The sequence below is a fragment of the Pseudonaja textilis genome, chromosome 11 (assembly GCF_049901715.1).
Source record: "Pseudonaja textilis isolate UNSWEBS1 chromosome 11, rPseTex1.2, whole genome shotgun sequence".
Taxonomy (NCBI): domain Eukaryota; kingdom Metazoa; phylum Chordata; class Lepidosauria; order Squamata; family Elapidae; genus Pseudonaja; species Pseudonaja textilis.
The window spans coordinates 1,040,990-1,054,857 of record NC_142000.1 but is presented as its reverse complement, the minus strand read 5'-3'; the positions used below and the strand labels follow the sequence as shown (position 1 = coordinate 1,054,857).

Here is a 13,868-nt window from a genome sequence, read left to right as displayed (position 1 = left end):
CACCGTGGTAAATATTTTCACAGACCGTAAATTTGCTTATGGTCTTCTATGTGTACATGGTTGTCTTGTGGGAGGAGTGAGGGAGGAGTGTGAACAGGAGGTACCCCTGTTAAATATGGACCTGAAGTATTGAGATTATTGGAAGAGGCTTTGCTTCCCAGCATGGTAGCTACTATGCATGGAAGGGCCGCAGTAAGCCTAATGATGCTAGTAAACCTGGCCAGGGAAATGTCCTGGCTGGCGGGGCTACCAAGTCTGCTGCCTCTGGTCCCCCTTCCCCTTGGTATGCCTGGGCACTCCTTCCTTCTCACCTGCTTGTTGGCTCCTTGGCAGGATAGGCACAGGGCGTATAATATGGGTGCTGTTTATCAGGGTAATTGGTAAATTGACTTCTCCCAGTACATGAACTATGGGCCCCCTTGAGGGAATTATATACAAGTAGAAACATGGGGGCTCCTAGGCTATAGGCGAATCTCTGTTGCTGCTTATTAGATTTACACCCTCCCTTCAGCATCTCCTTCCTCTAATTTCCCACCAACTATTTTGGACTATATTTGTCATCTAACATCCAAGGACAGAGGGAACTGTCGTTTTTGGAAAAACGACACGATGCCCCTCTCTATCCATTGAGGCCCTGAGCTGCTAAAGCTCCTATCCAGTTGGGTACAGCCCCTTGCAAAGGAAGCCCAGTTGGGTGTTGGCTTTTGTGGTAGAGATGTTTGCACGCAGAGAGAAAAGCAGGTCTTTTCCTGCAATGAACAGTTGCAAGAACTGGGAATATCTAGTCTTAACAAAGAGAAGGACTAGGGGAAACATGGTAGCAGTCTTCCAATATTTGAGGGGCTGCCGCTGGAGGTTTTTAAGAAGAGACTGGCCAGCCCTTTTGTCCAGAACGGCCTAGGGTGAGAAGACCTCCAAAGTCCCTTGCAATTCAGTTCCTTTATGTATTCTTTGCAAGAGCTGACTTTTCCCGTGGTCAGGACACCACCTGAAGGAAAAAGGAAGCATCTGAACAAATCAAAAGTGACCCTCAACTGTTTTCATTTGTCTAGGAGAAGCAGGCAATTGCTGGTTGCCCTGAAAAAAGGGGGAAATCCAGGGGTCTCAACTGAGCCATGGGTTGTGGGGGGTATCCAGCTACTGTCCTCCCTGAGGGGTTTTTGTATCCCGCCCCCCCATCCATTCCCTTTGCAACACTTCCAACTTTGAAGGGCTCTTCTTATCAGAAAGATTTGTGTGACACTGAGGCTTATCAGAGCATTAAGCACTAATCTTAACCGGTGTTGCTGCTTGTGAGCAGAGGAGATCGTGGACAGCGGCTCTTGGGTGACCCTCCTACCTTGTGGAGGAATGAGGGGCTCCTGTTGGCCTCCTCAGTCTGAAGAGGGAGAGTCTCTGGAGGGAGGGATTTCATGCTGGAGTTGTCAACACCCCCCCCCTTTCCTTCCCATCAGGCTCAAGAAGCTGCCCAATCCTGATTCAGATGACCCAGAGTAGCAATATGGCTTATGGCCAAAGATGGCTGAATACAACTGAGGGCAAGAGGAGAAAAATGTATTTCTGTCGTTGTCATGCCCCTGTTAGAATCTGACTCCGAGGGAGAGGAGGAACAGCTGACAGGGAGTGGGAGGTTGTGGAGGAAACTGGGGAAGGGCACAGGCCGGCTGGGCATTCCGAGGAAGACCCAGGCCCATCCCCTCTTCATCCCACCGTCGCCTTTGCCTCCCGAGAACTTAGGGAGGGTCCCCTCGGAGCTTCTCCCCCCCCTCCACTATCCAGCTGCAGCCCTGCTGCCTCTCAGGTCTGCCCCTTCCCAGGCGGAGCTCTTTCCCGAGGTCTTTCTCACATCCCATTACATCGCCCCTCCGGAGCTCCCAGGGAAACTGAGGGTAGCTGTGTCCTCCCACTTTTCTGAGGCCACAAAGGCATCCTGTGCCTGTAGAGGTAGCAACTGCTGCCCGTTTACCAGGAATCTGTGGGCCTCCCCCCACCTGTCCTGTGTGCTTGGTGTGAAAGGAGCCGGTCATTTGCTCCCCGCGAGGCACCTCCCATCTAGGCCTTGTTTGTCTCAGAACTTCCCCAGTTTTGTCTTGACGGCCACTCGATACTTGTGCCCTTCTTCCATTCTTATTGGGGGTAAACACTTTTCAGGTCTAGTTCTGTAAAGACGCGTGTCTTTGGTAGCCAGCCTAGTCCGTCTGCGTGAGAATGGATCGTGGTTTCTAGCAGCTGTCCTTCTGCTCCGGTCTTTGCTCCCCGCTTTCCCTCCAGAGCGGCTGCTTTCTAGAGCACCGTTGTTGATGCCAGTGCTGGGGAGTTGGAAGAGCGAGTGAATTCTTTCTCGATGTTAATATTCAAATCTCCCTTGAGAATTGCTAACTCATGAGCAGGCCTGGGATCTCCAAAGGGCGCTTTGAATTCGCGCATGAAGTCCTGATAGTTGCCGGGCACTGGACCGTTTCCCCCAATGGCCGGTGCTGCTCGCTTGCTGCTGCTTCCTTCAGCAGTCACACACACACACACACACACCGGCCTTCCATTTCCCACCGAGGAGTGAGTGGCCAGAACTGATCCCAGCCCCCTCTGCACTTTTCCAGCAAGCAGGAGCAATTTGTGTGGCCACAGATGGGGCATATTCTGCTCCAACTGTGGCGTTGTGCCATGGCGCTCTGCAAATCGGTCATTGTGGTGGTGTTAACAACAACGCTACTGCCAGGTGCTCAGCAGATGGCAGAACTCATTGAGGACAGGAGGCCATTCCTAAAATTCTTCTCTTTGGAAGAGAATCAGAGACTTGCAAAATTGATATCAGCCTTACTAAATAGACCAGACAAGAATCAAGACCAGGAGTACTAATTCTACTTTATTGCAAAATTATATTAAGAGAAACTTGCAAGTCTGCAAGTACAAATCTCCCACTGTCTCCTTTACAGCCTGAGAAACTAGTAAGGGTCTCTTCTGGGTCTCCTGCTCCACCCACCATACAGCTGCAGGCTATGCCGTCTCTTCTCTGACTGCTCCTTTGGCAACCTCTCCAGGCCCAGCCTTCCAAGATCTTTGCCACACACCATGAGGATTTCTGAAGTTGCTGGTGCTCTGCAGAAGCCTGCAAGCAGTTGTGTGTGCTCTGGGCTTCTTGGACTGTCTCTTGAAAATACGGTGGAGAAATGGGGACTATGATATTAACAACCAAGCCCTGGGGGGCCCAGCCAACCCCTGCGCCTCTCCAGCACAGGGAAAGCTTCCGTGCCGTGGCTCATGTTCTCTCCCCACGCTAGCAGGAGAAACAGCAGGGCTTCCCTTTGCATGGGGGCTCAGGGGGCTCTCCCCCCCAGGTCTTGGGCAGCAGTCACGTTCTCCAGGCTCCCAAACAGGATGTCACTGATGTATTGTAGGGTGCGGTTGTCAAAGACCATGTTGAGATGCTCAGCTCCAGGCAGTTCCAGGACATGGACCTTCTCATCCTGCTGGTTGCGCCACGCCTTGCACAGCTCTATGTTGCGCCAGCTAACCACGTCATCCCCATCCCCATAGATAATGTCCACCGGGTCCTCGTAGGGAAAGCGGTCGTCGTAAATGTAGGTCTCCGGAGTGGGGCGCCCGGTGCCAAACAGGCAATAGACCTCCACGCCCGGGGCTGGCAGCTGTACCATCAGCTCCTTGCTGTCATTCCACATGAGCCAGCCGTCTTCATAGTGGATATCACGGAAGAACTGCTGGTAATCCCGGTAGGTGTAGTTGTAGGAGGGGGTGGAGATGAAGACGTGTGTCTCCGGCCAGGCCGTGTGGGTGGGGAAGAGCCAGGGACTATTGGTGGATGTTCGCTTTTCTTCACGCAATTTAATGTTGGACATAATAGGGATGCCCTGAAGGTCACCTGCCAAGGACACCAGTGGGATTGCATTATTCTACGCCCACTTTCAGGTCTGCTCATTTGTAATAGAAAAATTGTATTACAATTTTATTCAGCCACAGGGGACAGCTGGTGAATAAACTTAACAAGATCGATTTCCAAGGACTCTTCCCTCTTCTTAAAGGTAAACCGGGGGCAAAGACAGAAACAGATCGATGCCTCTCCATTTTTTCCTCAGAAGGGCTGGGGGCTGTGAGGGCCGTGGGCAAAATATGCCCAGGATCTTTAGTGGGCAGAGCGGGGAAACCTGGAGACCAGGAAGAGTGGCTGGTGCAGCCCAACTCCGTGCAGGCCCCCGGGAGACACGGCTGCAGCGCCTGGCCAGCTACTCACCCGAGGCCACGGTCCGCATGGATTTCACAGATCCAGCCCAGGGGGCTCCGAGGGCAATGAAGCCTTGGACGAAACGGTCCTTCCAGGCCTGCGGCTGCTGGACCAGGAAGTAGAGGATGTGGAGGTTGCCAAGGCTGTGGCCAATCAGGAAAACCGGCTTCTGGTAGGCTTCAAACATCTCTTCAATGAGGCCCCGCAGCTTGCAAAAGTAGTCCTCTTGCTCGGCTGTGGAAAGGAGGAGGAGGAGGAGGAGGAGGAGTGTGGGAGGGAAACTCCCCCACACACACCTCCTGGGGTCCAGAGGGAAGCTTCCCATGCCCTGGCCAGAGCGCCGGAAGGTTCCTTCCACCCCTGCCTGCAGACAAACCATCTCCGGCCCCTTTGAGAAGGGCAGGTGAGAGACCCCAATGGGGGGCGCTGTTGCTGAGGCTCTGGGTCCTTGGTGGCTTCCCGCTGCTCCCATGTGCCCGGTTGGGCTATAAGGAAGGATGCCCAGAGCTACGCAGCTGAATTTCATGGCCCCCTCCGCCCCCATCTCTCCCGTCACTCCTTTCGTGTCACATTTTATTCGTGGGTTTGTCGTGTCAGGGTTCCAAAGACGGAGAAGCCAGGGATGGGTGGGAAATACGACATCCCTCTGGTGATGAGCTATATTACGAGGCAGACCTGCCCTGTTTTCTTCATCCTTCCTAACCCGAATTTGTGAAAGAAAAATCTTCAGCCGGGAAAAAGTTAATGCCAGTTTTTTTCAGTGGGGAGCAGAGACTGGTTTCCTTTGTACCTTATACTGATCTGACCCTATGGCTGCTTTGCTGGGGCCACTTCAAAATAATGGAACGACCAATGGAAAGCCTGAAACCAATGATCAGGCTTTAGTGATTGATTGACTGACTGACTGATATTGAAAGGCTTCTACAGTGGCTTGTAACAACCACCTTGGGCAGAACGGAAAACAGTAAAAAAATGCTGGGAAAATGGACTCCCCTGCTGCAGGATCTGACTTGGAGGTGGCTGGTATGGGGTGCACAAGCTGTCTCACCCTTCAGAGGGGCATCAGCCCATCTTCCCTGCCGAGACCCTTTGGAGGGCAGGGGTCCCCGGCCTCTGTCCAGGCGTACTCACTGGGGTTGAGCCTCCAGTCGTAGGGAGCCGCTCTCACGGTCTGATCCCGCACGTAACCATTGTTGACCAGGTGCTGCACCAGCGTGTGCATGTAGCCTGGAGCAAGGAGGAGAAGGGCAGTTAGTGGAGGGCAGAGGGAACGGTCTACAGGTAGGGCTTTCCTCTGGCAAGGGGCCCCAGGCATCTGCTCCTGTTCTCTCCTTTCCCAAACGATTCTTGACTCCCTCGGAAGAAGCCAAGCGGGTTTTAGAAAAAGCACCAAGATCAAAGCGAGTCCAAAGAGTCCTGCAGATCCTGCACCGCCTGGTAGGAACCCAAAGGGCTGCCTTCCTTTGAGCACCTCTCAAAGGTCACCCTCTCCCCAATGCCTTCGGGAAAGCAGGAGAGTCGTGACTTCCACTGTACCATTGTCCTTCCTAAACATCTCTCCGCTTGAAGGGAATCGCTCTGGCCACGATTGACCCAAGAAGGACTGTGGTTGCTCTGCCACATGGGCAGAAAAACTGCCGGTGGAGCTATCTGGCTAACACCCCCCCGCTCATCATAACTGTATACTGGACTCCCATGGAGGAACCTTGTGCAGGTAGACCCCACCCCCCCACAACAAAGGCCAGTGATAGGCAGCCCATCGGCCAAACTCAGGGGAACCCCTGGAGGCTCAGGAGAAGACGACATTTGGGGATGCATTTCACCCTGTTGGGTTTCTCCCCAGCTCCCCCACCCTCCCGCCCTCCTCCTCCTCCTCCTCACCGGCCAATTTGCCATCGTCCAGGTATTCCACGGAAAAGGTCTGGCCAAACCCAGGGACTCTGATTTGGACTCCAGGGGCGTTGGTTATGCTCCGGGTGGTTTTGTTGTACATCACTCTGTACCGCCCAAGGGCAGATCAAGAGAAAACACAACCATTATCTTAGGTCTACTTGCAACCAAGGCCCTCTTATCGGAGAGCTTTAAGGGGCTGGATATCCCACTCGGGGTCACTAGCAGCTTGGATCTAAAAACTCCAAGCCTCGATCCTTTCGATCGACTGTCCAGGTTGAGGCCTCAAATGGTGGGGACTGGAGGCCTCCTGTGTTTGTGGTCTCTGCCAACAGGCCCTGGAAATGAAAGCTGCCGCTGTGGGGCATCCGGAGTCTCCCTGCTGTCAGAATCTGCCACCCACCAGCAGGAATTGGCTGAGAGGGCGTGGGGGTGATTGGGGGCTGCCGGGGGAGGGAGACGCCTGCCGCATTGGGCAATCCATAGGCCACGCTTGCCTGGCTATCCTGAAACAAGGGCTTCCTGTTTCTTCAGGGATGCTAAAGCCAGGATTAAAGCTAACTCTGAAACAACAGGAGGAGTTGTGGGCTTGCACCGTGACGCCCTTCTTAATGCCTGCCGGGACTGGCCCTCTTCTAAGGCAGCCCTGAACTCAGCCGGCCTAACGGTGGATGAGGTGGGCCCCGCAAGCCAGCCTGGGCATCCCAAGTGAAAGCAACAAGAGCCCATCAGGATCAGGGCCGCAGATGGAGACCAGGCAGGCTCTAATAACACAACCAGCAATTCTTTTGAGGTTCACTGAAGGGTTTGGACGGGGGAGACGTTCCCAGAATAAATTAATACTGAGAGGTCCTATTGGAAAGTGGTGGGGTCATATTTTCACTCAGAGCTGTGGTAAAAGGAACGAGAGAAGCAGGCAGCAACTGCAATGCCCCAAAATGCTTTGCTTGGTTTAGGACTTTGCATGCTCTTGAGTCAGTCACTGTTCATAAATCGTGGTTTATAGTTTAGCAGAGCCTGTGCAAGTCACCCACTATGTTGTATAAAACAAACAATGGCTAAGCGGGTTGGGGAGAGGCTCAACTTGCTGATCATTGCGTCTTTGGGGTCTCCTCCCCCTCTGCATCACCCCCTCTTCTCCTCAGTCTGGGGGCACTTTAGGGCCTGAGCCAACAAGGACCCCCATCCCAACAGGCAGAGGAGAGGCCAAGATGTGGGGGGGGGGGGCGGCTCCCTCACAGACATGCCTTGTGTTGTCGATCCAACAGTCCCCTCCAAAAGGCAGGAACATGTTGAGGTTCAGCCAGATGGTAAAATAATCATCCGTCTTGCGATAACACATCCAGTTCACCACATCTGGCTTGTCCAGCTTAGCCTCCAGCTGATTCCCGAGGAACCCGGGCACTGCAGGGGCAGAGAAAGAGAGAGCAGCTGCCTTCCCATCTCCCAACCAAATGGATAAAGCGGTTCCTGGCTGCCCTCCTCCTGCGCCTGCCTTCTATGCCTGGGCCCTTCCCCTCTTCTGGCTGCAACCGTGTCTTGAAGGGAAGGGGCAGGTTCAGCCTTTCCTCAGCCTCATTCCTGGTCCTGTCAAGTCACAACTGGAATAAGAAAGCAAGTGCCGGGGAAAGACGAAAGGGAGTTTTGCAGACCTGAGAAGAATGCAGAGCAAGGCAGCCAAAGCGAAGACAAGGGAGCCGGCCGGCCGGCCCGAGGGGACCCCTAACGAAGCCCTGCTGGCCAAGGAGAGGAAAGAAGGCGGGGAGACCGTGTGATCCGCATGGCGCTCCTTTCTTCCCTGTCACCCTTTGATCACCTGTACAGCATAGCATCCGCAAGCCTCTTTGTGACGGCATCTTCTGCTGGAGTGTCTGCAATTAGTGGATGGCTTGTTTGTTAGCAGAAATTCTCCGCATGCTGCTGTGTCTACCTTTAAGCAATTCATCGGGCGAGGGGTGAAGTGCTGCTTTCATTGACAGAATGGCACAGGATTTCAGAAGCAGCAACGGTCAGTTCCCAGCTCTGGTCTGCCATCGCCAGATGGCGGCAGAGTTTTCTGCATTTTGCTGCCATCCATGCCCTAAACAACCAGCAGGCAGTCAGGCTCGAATTGCTAAGTCCCAAAGGCCCGAGGAAAACCCAGCTTGGCTTGGTGCTGAGATGCCAACTAAGCTGGGTGCTGGTCCAACGTCCTGCCACAATTTTCTGGATGCAAGAGACCCCCTTCTACCAACCAAGAGCAGGGGCAGCCTGTCCTCCAGGTGGCCTTTATCCTCAGGCAGGGACATGGTCCAGGGAGGCCTTGAATACCTGGCCTAAATTGTGAAAACTTTTAGTACCTTTACTAAGATCTCGCCCTTAGGCCAAGAAGACTAAGGGCAGCAGAGCAATTCCTTTAAAACGGGGGGGGGGGGGTGGAATATAAAGAATCACCAGAGGTTGTCCAACAGGTAGGAAGAAAGGAGGAGAAAGAGAGCTTTCACAATTAGGTTGTGGTGTCTTCAATTTATGTCTGTTTCAACTTTGAGCTGTGATCTTCTCTAATATGAGAAGAAATGGTTTATCACTGTTTACTTATTCCTATCTAAAAAACAGAGAAAAGTAACATAGTACTACAAAGCCAATGAAGCGGAAGAGGAGGGTAGAGAAACAAAATAGAAAACTATGAGAGTGCTAAAATTGTTATGAAATGCAAGAGATCTTGTAACAGCTCCTTCCAGAATCTCAGTGAAGAATTCTCCAAGAAAGAACCCAGCTCGGGGCTTGGGCGCCATTCTGGCTCTTCATCCAAGGCGTTAGGTAGCCCTGTCCCAAAAGGCATGGCAGAGATTGGAGGTCCCCAAGCAAGGCTTGCAGACTGTGCCCAAGCCCCCTTGCAGGAAAAGTCAACAAGGCGAAAAAGGACAGTCCAAAGAAAGGAGGAAAGCAGTGGGGGGGGCACTCTTCCAAGGGAAGGGAGTCAAGCAGAGGCCCACATCCTAGGGTGGCGGAGAGGAGCCAGTCCGGGGAGCTGTCTTGAGCAAGGCCTTGGTGCTGGGTTTGGTGCCGGAGCCTCTGGCTGCTGGAAGCTGCTCCATCAACTCCCTGTTTATCACCATATCTGGACATCCATGGGGGCCCGGCTGGCTTGCAAGGCGCCGTGGAAGATCTTCAGATCACCCTATAGCTTCCATGCAAATCTTCCTTCTTTCCAGCATTCAGTCAGACCAGATTAATTTTATTTATTTTTCATTACGTTTGCTCTCTGCTTGGAAAGAACCTGACTGAAAACACACTTTCCAAAATGTATCAGGGCATTTGCAGCCAGGCCCCAAAACAAGAGGATTTCCATTGCTGCAAACATTCTGTGCCAACATCCTACTTGGATTTCAGGCAGACTTCCCTCTTTGCACAGAGGGGAGGAGAACTCCAGGGCTGGGCTGGAGAAAAGAAGTCCAGAATTACAAAGATCGGAGAGGGTTCTCCTCCAGCCCAGCCCTGGAGTTCCCTTCTGCATGTGGAGGGGAGCTGCAGGTCCTCAGAACCACTGAACGTCCGTTACCTTTCAAAGATCCTGGAGCACCAGGGAACGACCAGAGGACTGGCGTGGTTCCCCTCTTCAAAAAAAAGGAGGGGGGATCCAGGGAACTACAGGCCTATCAGCCTGACCTCCATATCTAGGAAGATTCTGGAAAGATGCTCAAGCAATGAATCAGAAAACACCTAGAGGCAAACAAAGTCATAACCAAAAGCCAACATGGGTTTGTCAAAACCAGATCATGCCAGATAAACCTTATTGTATTCTTTGACAACATGACAAAATTACTGGACCAAAAGAATGCTGTGGATATAATTTACTTGGACTTCAGTAAGGCATTTGATAAAGTAGAGCACAAAATACCACATGATGAAATAGAAAAAAAAGTGGGTTAGACAGCATCACCACCAGAAGGGGTGACATAGTAGCAGTCTTCCAATGCCTCCGGGGCTGCCCCAAAGAAAAGGGAGTCAAACTATCCTCCAAAGCACCTGAAGGCAGGACAAGAAGCCATGGGTGGAAACGAAACAAGGTCACTTAGATTCATTGGAACTAAGGAGGAATTTCCTGTCAGGGAGAATAATTAACCAGTGGAACAATTTGCCTCCAAAAGTTGTGAATGCTCCAATACTTGGAAGTTTTTAAGAAGAGGTTGGACACTTATTTGCCTGAAACGGTATCGGGTACCATGCCTGAGTAGACGGCCTCCCTTCCAACTCGGTTCTTCTCTTCTCTTCTTTCCTTCGGCAGGCAGCTCTTCCGCTCCAGCCGCCTAACGCCTGTGCGGTTGCTTAACACTTAACGACTGCAATAGGAGCGCCAGGATTGTGGTTGTTCAGCAAAGCCATCATAGGGGCATCTTGCTTAACAACCACAATGGCACCAAACTAAATTCTGCACTCAATTGATCTTAAGCCAATCTATTTGCATCTCCTCGCAACAGGGGGGGATCCTACCGGTTCAGGCGAACCGGATGTTAATTTTACATCCAGTGCAGCAAACTGGTAGTTCTGAAGAACATCTGGCCCCGCCCACACTCCTTCCCGCCCCTCCCAGGAGTCCCCACGAGGCCACTTAGCTGGCTCCCAGGTAAGTGTAGGGTAGCCTCCTGGGAGCAAAAACAGAGCTGGGTGTGTGTGTGTGTGTGTGTGTGTGTGTGTGTGTGTGTGTGTGTGTGCCCCTCCCCTGCTTTTGCTCCCAGGAGGCTCCAGGGAGGCTCCCGTTTTGGGCCTAGGCGGCTTCCCTGCAGCCTCCTGGGAGCATCCAGCCACCCAGCATGCCTGGATTCAGTGTTTAGCCAAAAGAATATTTGGAGCTAATAAAAGTATTGATTCCTGCCTTGGGAAAGTTCTGGGTAAACAAATGTAAAACTGTTGGAGCCAATCTTCTTTCTTTATTCCACATCCTCCCCTTCAAAACAAGTAAGTTGCTCTGCTTTTTCATGCCAGGCTTAGTGTGGCAAGTTGAGAGAGGATTTTGTAGAGAACCCCTTTCCTTTAGGTCTCAGTCATTTGCTCCGTTTCAGAGCGTACACGACACAATTTCCAAAGCAGAATTCAGAGACTATCCAGCTGTTTTCCCAGCTGCTGCTTCGTTACTTCTCTTGCTGTCACAGCCTTTATGGAGTCCAGTGGCCTTTTAAATTTGACCAGCAAAAACACAGTAAATATTTCTCACAACTATTTTCCCTCTTCCACCTTGCTGTTCAATATTTAACATAAAAAATTATGGGCTGGGTTACTATTCAGGCAATTTGCAAACTTGTGTTTTTTGTTGTTGGAAGGCAACTCTTTCATTTGAAGATGGTGGTAAATACTTGATAATAAAATGGGAGGTAAAAAGGCTCACTTCTACTTGCCATTTAGAAAGGGTTAGAAAGAATGAGAATATTAATTTTTGCTTTGTTTCCAATCTCCTTTTCTTGACTTGGTCTTCATAAAAAGCAGCTTTGGAATTGAAGCCACATGTGTTAACACAAAGATCTTCCTGTTCAAGATCAATCCAAGTTGTTTAATGGCTTTAAACATCTGGGTGTTGTGCTAAGGTTTAAGTCAAGACTTTGGACTCCGCCAGCTCAGTCTTCCCTTGCCCCCTTTACCAGTTTTCTGAATTCTGGGAGTTGAAGTCCACAAGTCTTAAAGTCGCCAAGTTTGGGGCCCCAGGTTTAAGTAGAAAGAGCTGAAAATATACCATGAATAGCATAGAGGTGCATGGTGGCTCTCTTTCTTTCTCTTAAAAGGAAGAAGAAAAAGAAAGAGGAAAAGGTGGGGAAAAGAAAGAAAGGGAGGGAGGGAAGGGAGAAAGAGTAGAAAAGGGAGAGGAAGGAAGGACCACAAACCCTGGCACTAGACACCGCTTCAGAGGATGCTTTAAAACAGCACAGTAATCCAGGGCTGGAAGGGACCTCAGAGGTCATCTAGTCCAAGTGAAAGTGAGTTTCTATCTTTTGACCCACCCAGTCATGTGACCACCAAGCCACGCCCAGCCAGCAAGCCAGTCACACCCACAAATTAGGCTGTGCCCACAGAACCAGTTGTTAAGAGATTTGAATTCCACCCTGCCTTGCAGTCATTTTCTCTTTTCCTTCCCTGTCTATTATTCCTAAACTCAACTTAGACTTTGGACTCCGCCAACTCAGTCTTCCTTTGCCCCCTTTCCCAATTTTCTCAACCTTCCTTATGCTTTTAAATGTATATGAACTACTTCCCCATGGGGAAGCGTTCACAGGCCGCTATTGCAACCACATTTTTCAAAGCAGAGTATTTATGAATGCATCTTATTCCATTCTGGGTTAGCGATCTTTTTTTCTGGGACTCTCGCCCCTTCTTGTTCCTCAGCAGAAGAGGATTTGGGCCTTTGAAGAAAGGAGGAGCAGCCTCAGCTCCTGCCTCTCCTCCGCCTCTATTCTCCTCCGGGCCATCTGGGAGAAGAACTCAGAGCAGCTGCTTCTTAGGAATTCCTAACCGGTTTAAGTCTAAATCAGTTGAAAGATACTCAGGAGGAGCAAACTGCAAGGTACCTGCTTAAAAGGGGTGGCTGTGCGGTTGGTAAAGTTCGCTTCCGGATCGGATTTGACTTTACTCTGCGTTTTAATGAGCCACCGCAGCATGGAGACCACGGGAGGCTGTGGATGGAGGAGAGCCAGGCCTCCCTCCACCTCCACACCCAGCAGGCAAACGGGACGCTCCTCCCGGTCTTTCGGGCGTGCCGGCCCTTTGGGAGCTTCCGATCCGTGGCGCTGCTGCTGCCGCTGCCTGATGCTACCCGCCCAAAGCCTTGCAGCCTTGCATGCAGCCTTGCTCTCCCTCCCGCAGCCCGGCCTGTGGGGAAGAGGCGCTGCCAATTATCCGCCGGAGCAGCAGGAGGCGATTGGGTTGCCTGTCCGCTTCGCCTCCGACGTCCTGGGAAAGGCCGTCAACCAAAGGCCGGGCCCTTCTGCCGTCGGGCGGATCTCGCAGCGGCACGCCATCTCCTAGCCGGCTCTTGCGGGGACCGCGTCGTCGAGAGCCCGCTCTGGGCTCAGCCCTCCCGCCTCCTGCAGGGGAACCTTAGCCGCAGCCCCCCGCACCCCCGCCCGCCCAGCTCCCCCGCCCTTCTCGGTCCTTGGGAAGAAGCCAGCGGCCCCTCCCTGGCCACCCGGCCCAACTCACCCAGCACCACGGGGGACGTCCCGTTGGCGGAGTCGGCTTCTGGGGTGATGCTGGGCGGGAAGAGTATGTTGAGGAGCCAGAAGGCCCGGCCCGGCTGCAGGAGCGCCAGGAGCAGGAGGGCAGCGCTGCGTCCGGCCAGGCCCCGCATCCTGGCTTGCCGAGAAGCCTCTGCGGCCCGCCCAGGCCGGGCTGGCGAAGGCCGCTCCGCTCTCCTCTCGCGGACAGCTGGGGAAGGGGAGGAGCGGAAGGTGGGACCCCAGCCGCCCAGGCAGAGCGGCCGGCGGGCCGGAGGGGGCCCTGGGCGGAGGGGAGGGGCCTTTCCGAAGAAGAAGGCCTGCTGCCTCCAGAGCTCCCTCCGGGGACCGCGCAAGGCGCGCGCGGGGAGACCTCGGCCGCTAATGGGCAGAGGAGTCCGAGGCCGGGAGCGAAGGACCCGCGAGCAGCTGCCCGGTAGACTCCTTTGGAAGGCCTGGAGAGCCGGGCCTCTTCCTGACCTTTCCCGGTGCTTATTCTGATGCTTGGGCCGAGGACTTTCTGCCTCGGGAAAGGAAGCAAGGCCAAAGGCTGGGATACC

At 52.8% G+C, this 13,868-nt stretch overlaps 1 protein-coding gene across 1 annotated transcript; it reads right to left on the bottom strand.

Moving 5' to 3' along the window:
- Nucleotides 1–2,849: 2,849 nt before the first annotated feature.
- On the bottom strand, nucleotides 2,850–13,868 carry LCAT (lecithin-cholesterol acyltransferase). The gene is made up of 6 exons (XM_026714424.2): nucleotides 13,295–13,868; nucleotides 7,375–7,531; nucleotides 6,119–6,234; nucleotides 5,369–5,464; nucleotides 4,247–4,471; nucleotides 2,850–3,877 (listed from the first exon to the last, which is right to left on the bottom strand). Exons 1-6 carry the CDS (start codon nucleotides 13,440–13,442, stop codon nucleotides 3,315–3,317), a joined length of 1,305 nt encoding a protein of 434 aa, XP_026570209.1. The 5' UTR covers nucleotides 13,443–13,868; the 3' UTR covers nucleotides 2,850–3,314.

Bases quoted from the DNA above. Each gene is read 5' to 3' on its own strand.
- LCAT (XM_026714424.2), bottom strand. From the start codon at position 13,442: ATGCGGGGCCTGGCCGGACGCAGCGCTGCCCTCCTGCTCCTGGCGCTC. The intron at 5,465-6,118 runs GTGAGGAGGAGG...TCCTTGCTCCAG, and splicing joins GGACGATGGCAAATTGGCCG to GCTACATGCACACGCTGGTG. The intron at 4,472-5,368 runs GTGAGTACGCCT...TCCTTTCCACAG, and splicing joins CGACTGGAGGCTCAACCCCA to CCGAGCAAGAGGACTACTTT.